This window comes from Xenopus laevis, chromosome 7L, assembly GCF_017654675.1.
Source record: "Xenopus laevis strain J_2021 chromosome 7L, Xenopus_laevis_v10.1, whole genome shotgun sequence".
Classification (NCBI taxonomy): domain Eukaryota; kingdom Metazoa; phylum Chordata; class Amphibia; order Anura; family Pipidae; genus Xenopus; species Xenopus laevis.
In genome coordinates, this window is record NC_054383.1 from 122,889,602 (window position 1) to 122,909,563 (window position 19,962).

Sequence of the window (19,962 nt, forward strand, 5' to 3'; positions counted from 1 at the left end):
GAGCCGAATTTCCAGGTTAAAACCTGGAAATTTGGCTCTTAAAGTTATAAGATATAAGATATTAACTAGCCGCTTGGTGCCGCCTGAGGCAAGGTTATCAACTTGCCTCTTGGCAGGATCGGGCCTGCCCCCATCCCCCTACTGTGATGCGCCGTTCTGCGCGAATGTGCGAGCAGCGCCGAATATCGTGAGAGGGGGGTCTGGCCCGGCCCAGTCCGACCCTGTGCATGTTTCCTAGGGGAATCTGGACCCTAGCAACCACATTGGCTGAAACGGCAAACTGGAGAGCTGCTGAATAAAAAGCTAAATAACTAAAAAAACACAAATAATAAAAAATGAAACCCAATTGCATCAGAATATCACTCTCTACATCATACTAAAAGTTGACCCAAAGGTAAACAATCCCTTTAAGTACAGTACTCATTGAAGGTGTTTCTATAAAGAGAATATGGTGCATCTTTGAGCGAATCCAAGCTGCGAAACAAAAGAAAGTCTCTTTGTGTGTTTATGTTATTTTGACAGGGGTCACCAGCTTCAAAACCCACAACCTGCAAAGTCTCTTTATTTAATGCGACTATAAAAGAATGTTCTACCATGCACTCCTGCCTTATAACATGTCTAAACAAAGGGCCATTGTCCTCCATAGAGTTTATGGTTTTATGTTAAAATAATTCTAAAATTACCAGTTCTGAGATGTGTTTCTTTTCTTTCTTTTTTTTTTTGTCTTCTCCAGTAAGCCACAAGATTTCTGCAGGCTGTTTTCCTTGGAAAAAGCCAACCCCTTTTAAGTTCCTGATGGCTTAACATCCTTAAGATTGCAAATCAGTCAAGTGATCTGTTTAAGGTGAGAGCGCTTCCTGGTTGCCAGAGCTACAGTGAGTTGCATGACCTGCTGGTGTGTCTTGTGTTACTGGTGACAGGGAGAACAAAAGACGAGAGGAGGAGAGAGAGAGAGAGCAGGTGTAAAGGAACAACTCACAGACAATCCATAAACAGACAATTGCTCTGCTACCTTTCCCTACTGTGGATGGGACCATGTCCTGCACCTCCAATGAGCAACAGGTAAAGGCAGAGCTGGGGATCTGAGAAGGGAAGGGAAAGACATTCAGCTTTCATTGCAGCTAAACAAAGCAACAGGTAAAAGAGAACAAACACACTCAGGACGATGGCTGCAGCTTAGACGAGACCCTGAATGCTGGGGACACTGGTTTGGATTGGATCTGCTAGTGCTGTAACCCAGGGAAAGACTCAGCAGGTACCGTGCCTTATCTACTAGTCACTTATTACATTCATTTCCAAGAACTTTTCTTCTTTCTTTATCTAGCTATAAATCTGTTTTATATATATATATATGCAGCGTCTTAGTGTGCTGGACTGTAAATGGAACCGCTCAGTATCATTCTCTATATTTACATTTTTCTTATCTTTCTTGATTCTGAACTAATTCATTAACTGCTACAGTAAATATAAATATATATATATATATATATATATAAATAAATATATATATATATATATATATATATATATATATATATATATATATATATATATATATATATATATATATATATATATATATATATATATAAGGTTCTGGAAGCCAGCACAGCTCGTCACATGGTCGATTTTGCCTGGGTGCAAAAAGCCCAAAAAGTAGAGATATAGTAACAGATGAAGCTTGCACTCAGGTCTTAGAAGAAATTTTCAAGCGTTTATTGGATCAAAAAAACAACTAATGTTTCGGCTAGCACTCTAGCCTTTCTCACTTTGAGAAAGGCTAGAGTGCTAGCCGAAACATTAGTTGTTTTTTTGATCCAATAAACGCTTGAAAATTTCTTCTAAGACCTGAGTGCAAGCTTCATCCGTTGCTATATATATCTATATATATCTATATATATATCTATATATATCTATATATCTATATATCTATATATCTATATATATATATATATATATATATATATATATATATATATATATATATATATATATATATATATAGTCACTTATTACAAGTCATTGATTTCCAAGAACTTTCCTTCCTTCTTTATCTAGCTATAACTCTGTTATATACTGTATATATATATATATATATATATATATATATATATATATATATATATATATATATATATATATATGCAGCTCCTTAGTGTGCTGGACTGTAAACGGAACAGCTCAGTATCATTCTATATATTTAAATTTTTTCTCATCTTTCTTGATTTAAAATTTCATTAACTGCTACAGTAAATATTGTAATACAGGTATGGGATCCGTTATTCGGAAACCCATTACCCAAAAAGCGCCAAATTACAGAAAGGCCGTCTCCCTTAGCGGCAAATTCACTAAAGCGTGAATCGCCTAACGCTAGCGCAAATTCGCTAGCGAAATGGACCTACTCTAGCGCTACTTCGCACCCTTACGCCAGACGAAGTTGCGCTATGGCGAAGGGACGATGTAGCTACGCTAATTCACTAACTTGCGCATTTTATTGAACGTTACCTCTTACGCCAGACTTGCCTTTGCCACCTCAGACCAGGTTAAGTGCAATAGAGTAGATAGGGATTGCTTCAAAAAAAGTTGAAATTTTTTCTAAGTCCCAAAAAACGCTGGCGTCTTTTCCTTTTTTAAGGGTGATAGGCTGAAAAAGATCGTAAAATGTTTTGGGGGCACCCTCCTTCCCCCCTACATTTCCTTACATATGGCATCTAAACTATACAGTGGGCACATGTGTAGGGCAAAATAACAACTCTATTTTATTTTATGAAGCTTTCCCAGGCTTGTGTAGTGTAATGTATTTGCTGCTACATATACGTCCACTGTACTTTAACTTGGCGTTGTATGCAAATTAGGCATCGCTAGCGTAACTTCACTTGATGGTAGTGCAACTTCGCTACCATTCTCCTCCCTGAGCGCAACTTCGGATTTTAGTGAATTAGTGGCACCCTGGTGAAACTTCGCCTGGCAAAATGCGGTGAAGGCGTCGCTAGCGCATTGCTTAGTGAATTTGCCCATAGACTCCATATAATCCAAATAAACCACATTTCCTTTTTCCCTGTAATAATAAAACAGTAGCTTGTACTTTATCCCAACTAAGATATAATTAATCCTTATTGGAAGCAAAACCAACCTATTGGGTTTATTTAATATTTACACGAGTTTCTAGCAGATTTAAGGTATGAAAATACAAATTACAGAAAGATCTGTTATCTGGAAAGCCCCAGGTCCCAGGCATTCTGGATAACAGGTCCCAAACCTGTATTGTATATACAATAGGGGGCCGATTCACTAACTTCGAGTGAAGGATTCGAGGGAAAAAAACTTCGAATTTCGAAGTTTTTTTTGGGCTACTTCGACCATCGAATGGGCTACTTCGACCTTCGACTACGACTTCGAATCGAACGATTCGAAGTAAAAATCGTTCGACTATTCGAACATTCGATAGTCGAAGTACTGTCTCTTTAAAAAAAACTTCGACCCCCTAGTTCGGCAGCTAAAAGCTAACGAAGTCAATGTTAGCCTATGGGGAAGGGCCCCATAGGCTTTCCTAAGTTTTTTTGATCGAAGGATATTCCTTCAATCGTTGGATTAAAATCCTTCGAATCGTTCGATTCGAAGGATTTAATCGTTCGATCGAAGGAATAATCCTTCGATCGTACGATCGCAGTATTTGCGCTAAATCCTTCGACTTCGATATTCGAAGTCGAAGGATTTTAATTCCTAGTCGAATATCGAGGGTTAATTAACCCTCGATATTCGACCCTTAGTGAATCGGCCCCAAAGTATGTATTGTTATCAAGTGTACTTCCATACTCCTCATCAGTCGGTGGAATGATAGAACACATGAATAACCTAAGAGGTGACTGTGTTTTTAAAAAAAGCACAATTGTTACTAACGGTCAACATTATGGTCGGTAGTTAGACCGTCCTGGGAATATGAGATGTTTGTGTGTGTCTGTGTCTATATATTTATATATAGACACACACAGACTGAGCAAACATGGTTTTACATACCACAGCTCCTACGACGCACCAGGGCACACCACAACCCAACCGTTTTCATTTCCATGGAAAATTCTGCAAAAAAAAACTGTTTACATGGAGTGACATGGAGGCACATGGTGAGCCTGCTGAGCCTTATGTCTAATATTTGCTACATCTGTATATAAACACACACCTAATGCCAGCGTAAATTTTTACTCTATCCGGGAAAATTTACCATCCTGACCCACCCTAGTGTGCGTGGGTTGTAGGGTCCCTATATTGTTAGCTTCTATGGGCAGGAAAAGCAAGCAAAGTACAGGTATAGGATGCGTTATCCGGAAACCTTTTTTCCAGAAGGCTCTAAATTATGGATGTGGATGGTGGATAGATGTGGATGGCCATCTTCCATAGACTGCATTTTATCCAAATAATCTAAATTATTTCCGCTGCACTATTAATACAGTGCCTTATACTTGATCCCAACTAAGATATAATTAATCCTTTTTGGGCAAAATGTTTACATGATTTTATAGTCCACTTAAGGTATGAAGATCCAAATTATGGACAGATCCCTTATCCGGAAAACTCCATGTCCCGAGCATTTTTTTTTAACAGGTCCAATATCTGCAATTGCATATAATTAATGGCAGTGCAAAACTTGTACCGATGTACATCCCGTTATTAGATGGCAATAGTACTTTGAATATGATGTATAATATTTCCAAGATTAAAAGCGAATTTCACCTGTGGAGAGACTTGTCTGATGCAGTTGACATTGAATTAAACAGTCACAGGCTATTCTTCTTGTCTCTGATCTATCATTGAAGAACAACTGTCATGTTATGGATATTAGAGTGCTACGCATAGACTCAGCAACATCTCGTCAGAGTCTTTTGTTGCAGAGCAGCTTTCCTGGTAAAAGTGTGGGATCTGTTATCCAAAATGCTCCGAATTACAGGAAGGCCATCTCCCATGTATTCCATTTTATCCAAATAATCCAAATTATTAAAATGTATTTCCTTTTTCTGTGTAATAATAAAACAGTAGCTTGTACTTGATCCCAACTAAGATATAATTAATCCTTATTGGAAGCAAAACAATCCTATTGGGTTTCAATGGTTCATTAGTAGACGTAGGTATGTTGATCCAAATTATGGAAATACCCTTTATACAGAAAACCCCTGAGTCTGGATAGCAGGCCTCATACCTGTACTGGCACCAGAACTGGCCTAGTAATATATTAATTGCCTACTGGAAAAGGATGGATTGGTGCTGACAGATGAGGAACCAGGACACTGCTGTCAATAAATAAAGGCCCCGATAAAATCTGCCAACAGGCCGAGTCGGCAGCTTATTGGCCCGTGTGTTGGGCCATCCGACAGTCTTCCCCGATCGATATGTGGCCTAAAGTCGGCCAGATCTCTATTGGGCAGGGTAAAAAATCAAGTTGGATTGCTGGCACATCTGTGTGTTTATGCGAACCCGCAATCCGATCGCCTGTTTCAGATGCATTATGATCCGATCATTGGGCCTTATGGCCCACGATTAGATCAGCCTGATATCGCCCACTTCAATGTGGGCATATCGGGGAGAGATCTGCTCATTTGGCGACATCGCCAAACGAGTGGATCTCTACGTCTATGGCCACCTTAAGGGATCTGCATTTTGTTTGATTGCTCTTACATTAATGCCTAAACTACTTTTGCTGGTACAGCATGTTACTTTATGGTCCATAGGTTGCAAGACTGACAAAAGTTCCTAACTTCAGGGTGAGCTATTTTTCTCCTTTTGAAAAGTTCATATATTCTTCCATCCTTTTCCCCTTAGGGTGGTATTTCACGTATGTGGAATGGCTTTCTTAGGAAAGTCACCTGGGACATTATTAACATTAGAGTATTGTTCTTTTGAACTTCTAGACGTTCTCAGTTGGGAAACAAACAGAGTATGCGTATGTCAGCAACAAAATCCAGTCTTGTAAGCTGGACAAATTCTGGGACAAAGGCCATTTACTTAAATATCTGCTGACCCTAGCTGCATTTCATATAGTATGCCTTGGAAGCTGAGAGCCTGCTGGATGAGTTTTGAGGCTTGGGCAAGTTAAATATATGTAGGTAAAAAGTTAAAAATGTGCTGCCCGTTTGCTTCAGCAGTTAAATATAAGAGAATATTCCAAAAACAAAATAATAAATATAGGTATGGGACCTGGGGTTTTCCGGATAACGAATCTTTACATTATATTGATCTTCATACCTTAAGGGTAGAGATACACGCTCAGATTTGGGGAGAAATCGCCTCTGCTTCGAGGCATCTAATCTCCCCATACTGCCTCCCGTCGGCTAGAATGTAAATGATCGGAGGGATGGCAATTGGAGTGCTTCGTTTTCTGAAGTCGCCCGAGGTTTTCTCACGAGGCAGTTCGGGGAGATTAGTTGCCTAAGTCTACTAAAAAAAAATATGTAAACATTAAATAAACCCAATAGGCTCGTTTTGCTTCCAATAAGGATTAATTATATCTTAGGGGGTAATTTACTAAACCTTGATGTTTTCTGGTCAGGGTTTTTTGGGCAAAAACTCGAATTTTTCATGAAAAAAACCCTCGAATTTTTAGAGATTTATTATACCCCAAAGCTGCTAAAAGTCAGAATCTGAAATCCGCTATCTCAAACCTGCCAAGGTTATGTAGAAGTGAGTGGCAGATGTCCCTTTTACAATTTGAACATATCGTGATCTGACCTGATAATCCAAAAAATTCAGGGTTTGCGGGCAATAACCCGAAAAAGCAACTTGGGTGTCAGAAAAATTTGTACTATTTGGGCTTTTTGCCAGATCGTATCATGTCTTTTTTAGAGTTATTTAATTAAAAAATAAGATAAAGTCGTGGATGAGAGTTTGGTTGAGCTTGGTTTAATAAAAATATGAGATCAATTTGAGTTTTAGTAAATAACCCTCTTAGTTTGAATCAAGTACAAAGTACCATTTTATTATTACAGAAAAAAAGGAAATAATTTTTAAAAAGGTGGATTATTTGGATAAAATATGGGTGATTGTCTTCCCGTAAATGGGAGCTTTCTATATAACCGGTTTTTGGATAACAGATCCCATACAGGTAGCTAAATTGTTTCCCCATTAACTGTCTGCTCATTCATATATATATATATATATATATATATATATATATATATATATATATATATATATATATATATATATATATATATATATATATATATTTATATATATACAGGCTACATGTATATATCGTTCTGCTTCCTGAAAAAAAAATTCCAGTAAATCAGTTGAGTAAATAATTCCTTACGGTGATAATTTGCTGGTTTCTCTAGTTAGTCAGCATGTCTAGGTAGATAGACAGGTCCTCAGAATAACCAATCAGTTGAGACCTTCCCCATATGCTAACATTGACTTCGGTAGCTTTTAGCTGCCGAAGTAGGGGGTCGAATTTTTTTTTAAAGAGACAGTACTTCGACTATCGAATGGTCGAATAGTCGAACGATTTTTAGTTCGAATCGTTCGATAGTCGTAGTCGAAGGTCGAAGTAGCCCATTCGATGTTCGAAGTAGCCCAAAAAACACTTCGAAATTCGAAGTTTTTTTAATTCGAATCCTTCATTCGAGCTTAGTAAATCTGCCCCTAAGTGTTCTGTGCATTCACAACTAAATGGAGTTAAATAATTTATTTAGTTATACATAGTAATGAGCGAATTTTTTCAGCAGGCATGGATTCACGGCGAAATTCCGCACTTCGCCATCTGCTAATTTTACTGCGAAACTGCGGCAAAAATCTGCCCCAGAACAAAAAACTCGCTTTAATGCATTTGGAGTGAGAAAAAAATTGTTGCGCATAAAAAAAAAATTGCCACTTATTCTCAAAATGCATTGAAGACAATAGGCTTCAAAAAATATTTCTGCACTCAAAAGATTTGCTCATCACTAGTTATACATCCATTCAGGGCCGGCCATCAGAAATCACAGGGCCCCCGTACGACGCAATTTCCTGGGTCCCCTGGGCTGCGCCTACTGTAAGCACCACCCACAAGTCCGCCCTCCACACCCCACAGGTCCAACCCCTACCACACAGTAAAAAAAAACAAAATATTGGTGGCTAGGGTCCCCACATGTTAATAAAAAAAAATAATTATTGGTGGTCTGGGCCCCCCATAAAAAAACATTTGTGGTCAGGGCCCCCCATTAAAGAATATTGGTGGCTAGGACCTCACATGGTAAAAAAAAATTGGTGTCCAGGACCCACTACGTTATAAAAACATTGGTGGCCAGGGCCCCCCTTAGGGTTAAAATTGAGCATAGGACTGGCCAGATATGGGATGACTTTGACGTAGTTGGCCAGCTTAAATATATTGCAATATATGGACAAACAATCCCTGTTTTGTTTAAAGGGTAAGGCATTTTTCAGTAGCAGTATGCACAAAATGTCTCTGTCTTAAATATATTGATAATGGGTTGAGTGCAGAGGACTCTTGTATTTGTCTACAGGGCCCCCCTTAAACATCCATGTAAAAAAAATTGCCCCCCCCAGAAGTTTTAAAAAAAATTGGTGCCCAAGGCTCCCCCACACAACAAGGACCACAAAGGGTTAACTTTAGGGGGCCCTGCCATGTTACACTTCATTAGTGTGGCCCACCTGCTTAGATAAATACTTAGAAATTCGACCATCGAATTAAAATAAGAACTTTTTTTCATCGAATTTGGCTATTCTGCGGTCGAAGTAAAATCGAACGATTGAACTATTTCAGCGATTGATCTAACGATTTTTCTTCGACTTCAAAAAACGTAGAAAACTGCTCTAGAAGGTCCCCATAGGCTAACATAGCACTTTAATTTGGTGAAGTATTGAAGTCGAAGTTTTTTTTAAAGAGATAGTACTTCGATTATCAAATGGTCGAATATTGGAACTATTTTACTTTGAATCAAATTTGAAGTTGAAGTAGTAGTATCCTATTCGTTGGTCGAAGTATCCAAAAAAAATTTACTTCGAAAATTCCCTTGAATTCACTTCGAACCTTGATAAATCTGCCCCTTAATAAAAGATGGATATGTGACCATCTGTATTTGTTTTAGCAGAGCAAATAAAACCAATGAACATTTTTAAAAATGCTATTAATAAAGGGGCGGTTCACCTTTAAGTAAACTTTTAGTATGTTATAAAATGGCTAAATCTAAGCAACTTTTCATTTGGCCTTCATTTTTTCTTTTCCATAGTTTTTGAATTATTTGCCATCTTTGGCTGACTCTTTCCAGCTTTCAGTTGGGGGTCACTGACCCCATCTAAAAACAAATGCTCTGTAAAGCTACAAATGTATTGTTATTTTTTATTACTCGTCTTTCTATTCAGACCTCTCCTATTCTTATTCCAGTCTCTTATTCAAATGCAGCCGGTGTCCTACAATGTATTGAGTGGAGAAGAATGACGTCCATCAGCTACACAACTATGGTGAACGTTAAGGAAAATATAACATTTGCTTAGATTTTAATAAGTATTTTTCGAAATATTGAACCAAAGGGATTGAAAAGACTTCAAAGATGGCAAACTCTCAAGTGAAATGCTTGGAAGATGATCAGCAATTTGTTGATATAACTGAGACAAGCCCTGATTTTTATTACTCGGAAAATCAAAGGACAGCCATGGAAACTCTTATTTCCTCTGGATCCCAGGCTTTTGAAAACTTTATTAAAAAGGAAAGAATTCGCCAATTTTTGTCAAAGGAAGAAATTGCTGCCATTGTGAATTCAGTGACTGATTCTCAGCTGGGTAAACTGGAACTGGAAGATGACGCTGAGCTTGATGAAGATGTGAGTGTAAGTTATTGGCCTGCAAGAACCGATGTGCCAACCCCCATGTTGGAACTGGGTTGGCCTGAAGAAGGTACATGGAAAGGAATCACTAGAGCGGAACTGTACACACACCCTCCTACTAATAATGCTCCTCACATCAAGGTGGTGGTTAGAAGAACTATACAAAAAGCTACAAAGGTACAGTACTGCTATTATTTCCTAATACAAAACAATCAGCAAGAATAACTAATTAATACAAAACTATGGGAAAGCAGCCCTTAAACTGTATTTTGGCAGTAGAATACTATAACTGGGTAAATCCTGTAATTCTGGTAGATTGAGGATTATCGGTCTTGGTGGAAAGTTTCCTTGGTCATGCTGTCCTGGAACAATATATATATATATATATATATATATATATATATATATATATATATATATATATATATATATATATATATATTGTAACACGTCGGTGATACATATGCTTTAAATACAACTTTTTTCATATTCAAAGACCCTTGGTGCTGGTTTTTCTTGATTGGATTATATATATATATATATATATATATATATATATATATATATATATATATATATATATATATATATATATACAAATCAATATATAGTATGTAAAAGTGTATGGTCACTTGTATGGCATTTGTCCTCTTCATTGTAGGCTGGTTAGCGTAGATTGACTATATACTGTATATAGGGGCAGTAGATCCACTTGTTCAACAGGGGTTTCATGAATAAGACTTATGCTGATAGCCTATGATTACGTTTACATCACTAAACACATAAGGCTGTGGACACAATAAACCAGGAATCCCCAACCTTTTGAACCCGTGAGCAACATTCAGATTTAAAAGGAGTTGGGGAGCAATGCTAGAATGAAAAATATTCTTGGGGTGCCAAATAAGAGCTGTGATTGCCCATTTGGTAACCCCTATGTGGACTGTCAACTACATGAGGCTCTGTTTGGCAGTACATGTGGTTTTTATACAACCAAAACTTGTCTCCATGTCAGGAATTCAAAAATAAGCTCCTGCTTTGAGACCACTGGGAGCAACTTTTAAGGGATTGGAGAGAAACATGTTACTCACGAGCTACTGGTTGGGGATCACTGCAATAAACTTTTCACTTTGAATTTATTTGCCTGGTGGAAGAATGCCTTAATTGAATGCCTGCTCCAAAAGTTTTTTCAATAAGATTTATGCTGAACATATACTTTGCATTAAATCTGTTTTTTGTTATTTCCTGAACCAATGAAAGCAAATGAGAAGACTATTGAGAAAACATTTTTAGCGTAAGTGTTATTCAATTGCTATGTTGAAAAAAAAGGTTTATATGGGTGTATATAACCCCCTTTAGTTGTATAGTGCCCCTTTGATCTCAAAAAAGAATTTATCATCCATTCGAACAGATAAGGGTCTGCAGAAAAAACACTGAAACTGGATAGTTTTCTTTCAAGATTTCATTGTGCTTCTTTTAGTATCTCTGCTCTTCATCTTGAGACAGATACAAAAGAGGAGATCAATGGGCAGAGGGACATATGACCTGTGTTGCTCAGCGGTACAGGGAATTAAAAAGTGATTTTTTATTGTTAGGCAGTTGGACTGTTATTCATAAAAGCCTCAAATTAGATTGGCATAATGAACAAATCTTTATCAAAAAGTTATAGATTTTACATTAGTAGGTTTTTTTTTACTACCCGGGTCACAAGATTTGGTACTGTTCCAGTTCATATTCTTTTTGTAAAGGCTGAGCCGATGATCAAATCCGTGTGATTTGAAAAGAGTTTATACCTAGTGGCTGCTTAATAATACAGACTTCTGAAACTTGTAAAACATAATCATGGGAAATTAAAAAGGAATGCTGAATAAATGGCATATATCCCAGTTGTACGTCAATTAGATCCCCCATTGCATACACCATACTTGTGTTCTTTTAATTCACGTGTTTAAAAAAGGTCTATTCAGAAAACATGATTTAATTTGGCAGCTCATTCCAAGATCAACTTTGTTTTGGGAGGAGTCTAATTAAGGGAGGTGAATGCACCCCTGTTATAGTGGCACCTATTCTATTATATTGTTTATTATAATGACTGGGAAACGTGAACATGAAAGCAAGGGTTGTGATCAAGCTTTTGGCCACTGAAAGTAGTCTGGCGACAAAGGCCTTCAACATAAATATCTTACACATAAAGTTATATAAAGGTGTTTAGTCCTTTAAAAAGACCCCCGAGCAACGTATTAGGGGAAAATGTAGTAGGGCAAGTTTAAAAAACAAGTTAGTGTAAATGCACTTGCAGAAAACTTGTATGTTCAGAAAAGTTAGAATTATGTTGTAGCAAATTCCAATTCCAAATCCAAGTTTTTCCTGTTTTTTTCCTGTTAATTTGTTTATTATGACCCTTAAAGGACAGAGAACCAGGTACGCTCTTGCCAAGAGGTAAGGTTGGGCTCAGCCCAAGAGCAGCAGCCCTTGAAAAACCCCTGCAGAGAACCCCCTGTTTCCAGCATAGATCATCCCCACACCCAGAAGAACCTTCCCATTTTTAACCACTGTACCTCCCTTTAACTCAGGACAATAAATACCTTTTTTTTTTGGATATCAGTCCTTTAAAGGAGAACTAAGCCCTATAAATGAATATGGTTAAAAATGCCATATTTTATATAACAACCTTATTGCATCAGCCTAAAATTTCAGCTTCACAATAAAAGTGTCTGTGACATTGACATGTTCAGTGGGCTCTGAGCAGAGGGTTGTCGCAAATTATCCAGCAGAAAATGAGGTTGGTCTGTAATATAAGCTGATGCTACAGGGCTGATTATTACATTCTGATGCTAATTGCACTGGTTTCTGTGCTGCCATGTAATAATTATCTGTATTATTTACTAATCAGTCTTATATTGTGACATTTCTATTCTATGTGTACTGTATATTGTGAGTGGGTCCCTAAGCTCAGTAAGTGACAGCAGCACAGAGCATGTGCAGTGAATAAGCAGAAAAGAAGATGGGGAACTACTGGGGCATCTTTGGAGACACAGATCTTTACTGCTAAAGGGCTGTGGTTGCCTTGGGCTGGTACAGAAGCACAAAACAGAATGTACAACATTTCTAACCTACTTCTTCAGTTATGCTTTAGTTCTCCTTTAAGTGTCATAGATTCTATAACCCACAGCACTAGTAACCATGATTCTTATACCTGAATCTAAAATCTGAACTTATATCTGCTAGACCAGTGATCCCCAACCAGTAGCTCGTGAGCAACATGTTGCCCTCCAACCCCTCGGATGTTGCTCTCAGTGTCCTCAAAGCTGGGGTTTATTTTTGAAGTCCGGACTTGGAGGCAAGTTTTATTGCATAAAAACTAAGTATAGTGCCAAGTAGAACCTCCTGTAAGCTGCCAGTCCACATAGGGGATACCAAATAGTCAATCACAGCCCTTATTTGGCACCTCAAGGGACTTTTTCATTTGAATGTGGCTCATGGGTAAAAAAGGTTGGGGACCACTGTGCTAGACCTATAGCCATTAAAATTAAAATCAGCTGCAAATTCAATGACTTGATGCTGCTCTAGCAACTTCCAGCAAAGAGCCCCATGCCTGAGCTGACCCATTCCACACAGTACATTCTGCAAATCAAACACCATTCATCTCCCTTGTTCCTGCATCATGAAAGGGATCCTAACTTGGATAAAGTTACCCCTTTTTATTTGACCTTCCAGGTATACTATACATTCAGCTACAAATGCCTAAGAGAGAGAGTTGGCTTTTCCAGCTTCTAAAGCTCACCCCTACCTCTCCAGGTCCTCTTCCTGTCAACTAGAATTAACGTTTTCTTTGGTCCAACCCTGATCTACACATTTAACACATGTCCTTCCAGTGATGAGCCCCTTCTGCCATCCAGGTTCTATGGCTTCCTTCACTTTAGCCCTGACAGATGAAAATGTTGGTAATATTTTAGGAACACTAGTTCTCTTCAGCATTTCAAATGTGTTAATAGGTCAACATTTGGAAGGTCCCAAGCCATTATGAGTCATTGAGCTTCTGTTTGTGCATTCTCTATATTGGTCTACAATCCCCAGTCCCCATCCTGAATTATATTAGTATTTCAGACATGAGAAACAAGCAGTGCATACTGTATATCTGGGAAGGAACTGTCCTAGAAACCTTCAGAGGTAGGCTGGGGTTTGAGGCTACTTCACTGAATCCCTTCTCATAAGTGCACATGGATTAAAGGTATATGAGTATATATTTTAAGTGACTTGGTTAACACTTGTTTTCAAATACTTGCACCACTGTATGCCAGCCAATGTGACATTAACTTTTTAACTACATGTAAATACATCAGTGGGAGGTATACAATGTTATAGTCTGTATTACAGCAGGTGTAAAAGGTTCATAGTGCATTTACAATGAGCTAATTTACTGTAACCTCAAGGCAATAATAATAACATTCATTTATTAGACTGTGGATACTGATGTGTTTACATTAACAAGACATAATAGATAAGGTTATTATTATGTATTTAAACGGCCATTATTTTTTTTAGAGCAATTCCCAGTTCAGTGGAAAGGAGAAACAACACTTGCCCCTCCTGAACAAAAAACAATGGTAGATTCCACTCATATGTACAATGTAGAAATAGACTTATGAAGTATGGCATGCACAAGATAAGCGATCTTAGATGTTATCTCGCTATAAGAATATATAATCCAGTTATAAACAGGAACTATTATTTGCAGTGTGATTAATGAGTTTGTGTAAGTTGAAACAGGTTTAAAGTAAACCATATCTGTCTATTTGCACCATACATGTACCCTGCATAGTGCTAGCATTGAGCAAGATCATACTGGGGACCAATGGTAATTCCACAAGTTACATTTTGTCACCAGTATCCATTAAAGGATAAGTAAACCTTTAAAATAAGGGAATGTAAAACTGATGTGAGTGCTCTTCTAAGCACCTTTGCAATATTCATTCATTATTTATTTTGTTTTAATCCTCAGATATTAAGGGATACTTGTACTGTTATTATGAATTAATTTTGTTACAACAGCGCCACCTGCTGGTCAGAGCTATCGTTTAACATCAGTTAGAGCAGTGATCCCCAACCAGTGGCTTGTGAGCAACATGTTTCTCTCCAACCCCTTGGATGTTGCTCCCAGTGGCCTCAAAGCAGGTGCTTATTTTTGAATTATTGGCCTGAAGTCAGGTTTTGGTTGTATAAAAACCCACATTAATGCCAAACAAAGCCTTCTGTAGGCTGCCAGTTCCCATAGGGGCTAACAAACAGCCAATCAAAGCTCTTATCTGGCACCCCTGGAACTTTTCTTCATGCTTGTGTTGCTCCCCAGTACTGTTTCGATTGGAATGTAGCTCACATGTATAAAAGGTGGGGGACCCCTGCCTGTAAACAGTTTAATCACATAATCGCTCCTTCTTCTGTATTTTGGCACAATTAGGTGATTCAAATCAGCCAAACTGCCCTTCCTTGGGAGTCAAGTGACCTTGTCTACTGAAACACAACACTTTAAGAGACTATACAGATTCCATGTCAGGGGTCCCTAACCTTTTTTCACCCATGAGCTACATTCAAATGTAAAAAAAGTTGGAGAACAACATAAACATGCAAAAAGTTCCTGGGGATTCCAAATAAGGGCTGTGATTGGCTATTGTTAGACACTATGTGGGACATTCACTAAGATTCATAGTTGCGCCAAGCGTAACTTCACCGCACTTCACCAGGCGTAGTTTCGCCAGCGCTACGCAAATTCACTGAAATCCGAAGTTGCGCTCAGGGGTAGCGTAAGGTTGCGAAGTTGAGCTAGCGTTGATTCGCTAAGCGAATCCATTTCAATGGATGTATATGTAGCAGCACTACAAATGCCTGGGAAACCTTCAAAACATCAAATAAAATTTTTATTTTGCCCTACACATGTGCCCACTGTATAGTTAAGTTGCCATGAGTTAGGAAATGTAGGGGGGAAGGAGGGTAGCCCCAAAAAAATTTTTGATCTTTTTCAGCCCATCACCCATAAAAAAAGAAAAAACGCCAGCGTTTTTTGGGACTTAGAAATTTTTTTAACTTTTTTTGAAGAAATCCCTATCTACTCTATTGTGCTTCGCCTGGTCTGAGGTGGCAAAGGAAGTCTAGTGTAAAAGGTAGCATTCAGAACAATGCGCGTGTTAGTGAATTTGCGTCCGTTGCGCAAATTCGCCAGGCGTAAGGGTGCGAAGTTACACTAGCAAAGTTACACCAGCGTCCGTTAGTGAATTTGCGAAGTAACGAAAATGCCCAGTGCTAGCGAATTGACACTAGCGTTAGGCGCTTCGGCGCATAGTGAATTTGCCCCCATGTGGACTGGCCGCTACAGGAGGCTCTGTTTGACAGTACAACTGTTTTTTATGCAACCTTTACCTCCAAGTCTGGAATTCAAAAATAAGCACCTGCTTTGAGGCCATTGGGAACAACATTTAGTGGGTTGGTGAGAAACATGTTGCTCACAAGCCACTGGATGGTGATAACTGCTCTTTATAATTGTTGGGAGTGTAGGTCGCAGAAAGTGGGCTATAGGGTAGCTGACTCGTGTGTGTCAAAATTTGTGTAGAGTTTCTAGAAAGTTGTTCCAGCAGATATCAATCACCCGTTCAGCATCAAATGTTAAGGGCAATGCGGAAACTATGCTGTCCTATTTCTATGTAAAGCATTTGCAGGCGGAAGGTTGGGTATACCGGTAACCTTCTGAAAAAAGGTTTTTATTTCCTTATCCTGTGATGACATTACATACAGTTACCAAATAGCTAGAAAAAATTCTACTAAATGATAAGGAATCTAAAGTGTATACATGCCATCTTTTCTCCGGGGTAGCCTATAGAAGCCTAAATAAGCATACTGGTAGATATTTCCTCCTCACATATTCTAAAGTAATCTCAGCTAAAGGTCCTTCCCATCTAATACAAAGAAACGCATTCCTTTTGTTTAAGTTTTTTTTTTGTAAATGCATGCATGAAAAAACTTTCCGTGGGTGTTTAGACAATAACAGGCAACAACTAATTCCCCCCCCCCCCACCATCAAATGCACAAGTGCAATGTTATGGAGTATGATTTCGGTTATATCTCCTTTCAAAGCTTTTTCTCAGTTCTAATTCTAAAGTGCACCTTTAACAAAAATGTGGACAATTTAATGGAGAAAAAGTTGACCAATGGTGACATTTCCTTCCTACAGTGTTTCTAAAAAACTGGTCTAAAATGGCAAAAAAAGTGGCTAAATCGAAGATTGCATAAAGTCATTGTGAAGTTGCAGGAAAGCAGTGGATTGCATTTCATCATGAATGTTCAACTTGCTTATATGGTGAAGACAGACTTCCTATTGGCTTCTTTGGTATCTCCATGGGTTTCGGGTTTTTTCTTAACATGGTATAAATCAAGACTTTACATGTTTGGCATATATTTGCTTGACAGTGAAGACTTTGCTGCAGATCCACAGCCAAAACCTGGTTGTATTTGACCCATGATTATTGCTAAGTTCATTATTCATTCTTCCTAATACATGAGTTTTCTTCATTGATTTTGCCTAAATGTGTCATTTCACTTGGACCATCTTAGTGTATTCTTTCCCAAAGCTTTACATTTAAAGAGCAACCAACAGACCTTTTTTTCCAACAATTCTTGTAATTCCCAAATTCATTGATAATTCTAAAATATTTTGGGTCAGGTTCAATTTGATGAGAAAAAACCCATATCATCATTTATCATGTGAAGGTTCCATCAAAGTCTATTCAGTTCTGGGGCACATTCAATGTGGTGAGAAAAACTTATCTCCAAATTCAGTTCCAGATTTCCCAATGGACATCACCTTGGTTAGATGAGAAAAACACATCCTGTTTCAGTCCCAGCTCAGTTTGAGGACAAAAACGTTTCTCCCGATTTTCTTTCTGGAATTGGATTTCATGATGTGTGTGTAAAAATGCAATATTTTAGTATTTATTTATTTTGTTTTATTTCTCTTTACAAAGGATAAGTGCAAAAGATGCATTTTACAGGTATTCATAGCTTTTGTACATTAGAAGGTAATATTTGAGCAGAGTTTATTGTGTTCAGCTTTATAACATTAGTTAAAAAGTAATTATAAAAAGTAATCATAAAAAGTAATTAGGGATGCACCGAATCCAGGATCCGGTTCTGGATTCGACCAGGATTCACCTTTTTCAGCAAGATTCGTATTCGGCCAAATCCTTGTGCGTGGCCGAACCGAATCCTAATTTGCATATGTAAATTATTGGCGGGTAGGGAAATCACGTGACTTTTCGTCACAAATTTTTTTTTTCCACTTTTACCTTTCCTGCCCCGTATTTGTATATGCAAATTAGGATTCGGATTCCGTTCGGTATTCGGCCGAATCTTTCACCAAGGATTATAAAAAGTAATTAGGGATGCACCGAATCCAGGATTCGGTTCAGGATTCGGCCAGGATTCGCCTTTTTCAGCAAGATGCGTATTCGGCCAAATCCTTGTGCGTGGCCGAACTGAATCCTAATTTGCATATGTAAATTATTGGCTGGTAGGGAAATCACGTGACTTTTCGTCACAAAAGAAGAATTTTTTACACTTTTACCTTTCCTGCCCCGTATTTGTATATGCAAATTCGGATTAGGTTTCGGTATTCGGCCAAATCTTTCACCAAGGATTCGGGGATTCGGCCGAATCCCAAATAGTGGATTCGGTGCATCCCTAAAAGTAATTATAACTGCAGTACTTCCCATCTTCTCATGAATGATTTCAAAAGATTTACCAGAAGGGGCCATCAGAGAATACCTAAGGAAGGGGTCCCCAACATTTTTCACCTGTGAACAATATCCAGATATTAAAGGAGTTGGGGAGCAACACAATCATAAAAAGAAATTTTGATATTATTCGGCCTTTTTCAGCCGAATTCGGATTTGGCCTGGCTGAACCGAATCCAACCCCTAATTTGCATATGTAAATTAGGGACGGGGAGGGAAAACTTTTTGTCACAAAACAAGGAAGTAAAAAATGTTTCACCCTTCTCACCCCTAATTTGCATATGCATATGCAAATTAGGATTCAGATTCAGTTCTGTATTCGGCCGAATCTTTTGTGAAGGATTCCGGTGTTAGGTCGAATCCAAAATAGTGGATTTGGTGCATCCCTAGTTTATATGCAACCAAAACTTGCCTCCAAACCAGGAATTGAAAAATAAGCACCTGCTTTAAGGACACTTGTAGTGATGGGCGAAATTGTCCCTATTCACTTCGCGGAAAAATTTGCAGCGAAATTCGCGAAACATGAATTTTGACTCCCACGTCAATTCTGATGCTCATGTCAATTTTAATGGCGGCGTTAAAGTCATATGGGCGTCCGAATAATGTTGACGCGCGACAGTTTTGACGCAAGCGACATTTACGCCGCTCGTCCAAAATGTTATGATGCCGACAAATTTTCGCTGGCGAAATTTCGCTGCAGTATCACAAATTTGTGACTGGCGAATTCATCTTGCAATCACGAGACACTTGTCGTGATTGCCAGATGAATGCCATGTTGCTCATGGGCCACTAGTTAGAGATCACTGCCCTAAGGATATCACTGTTCATATGCTAATCAGGCAATTGATAGCAATTGGCTGCTGCCATGTCAGTCAATCACTGCTTTGAAGGCTTATATAAAGGTGCACAGAATTTTGCTGTATGCAGTGAATCTCCTCTATCGTTGACTGGCTCGTGAACAAATTCCTTATATATGCAATAAAACCAGAGCATCCTTTCATTAAAAAATGAGTACCATATGTAGAAATAAGAATTAAACATTTGATTATGCATAATTAACAAATATCTGTATTTATCTATTTTTTTCAGGTTATAGCAGTTGTCATGGACCTTTTCACAGATCCAGATATATTTTTGGACTTGCATGAAGCAGCCACAAGGCGCAAGGTCCCGGTCTATATTATACTGAGCCAAAGCCATCTTTCTTCTTTCCTGCATATGGTGGAATCGACTGGAGTCAATGTCAGATTTACTGAGGTATGGAAAGTCAGGGAATACGAGTGATTTTGCTACTAAATTTCTATTCTTTATTATTTTGCTCATTCTGCCGCAGAAGGAAATATCAAGTCTTGCAAAATGACAGATGGGAA

The 19,962-nt window shown here is 38.3% G+C and overlaps 1 protein-coding gene across 2 annotated transcripts in view; it reads left to right on the forward strand.

Annotated features, from left to right (window-relative positions):
- The first annotated feature begins 860 nt into the window (after positions 1-860).
- fam83e.L (family with sequence similarity 83 member E L homeolog) overlaps positions 861-19,962 on the forward strand; it is a 33,448-nt gene continuing 14,346 nt past the window's right edge. Inside the window, exons 1-3 of one of the 2 annotated variants that reach the window (XM_018226419.2) lie at positions 861-1,255; positions 9,377-9,992; positions 19,682-19,849. In XM_018226419.2, coding sequence (XP_018081908.1) covers positions 9,543-9,992; positions 19,682-19,849 — 618 coding nt within the window. In that variant the 5' untranslated portion in view covers positions 861-1,255; positions 9,377-9,542. The remainder of the gene's footprint in view (positions 1,256-9,376; positions 9,993-19,681; positions 19,850-19,962) is intronic. The other variant, XM_018226420.2, reaches the window with a different exon arrangement.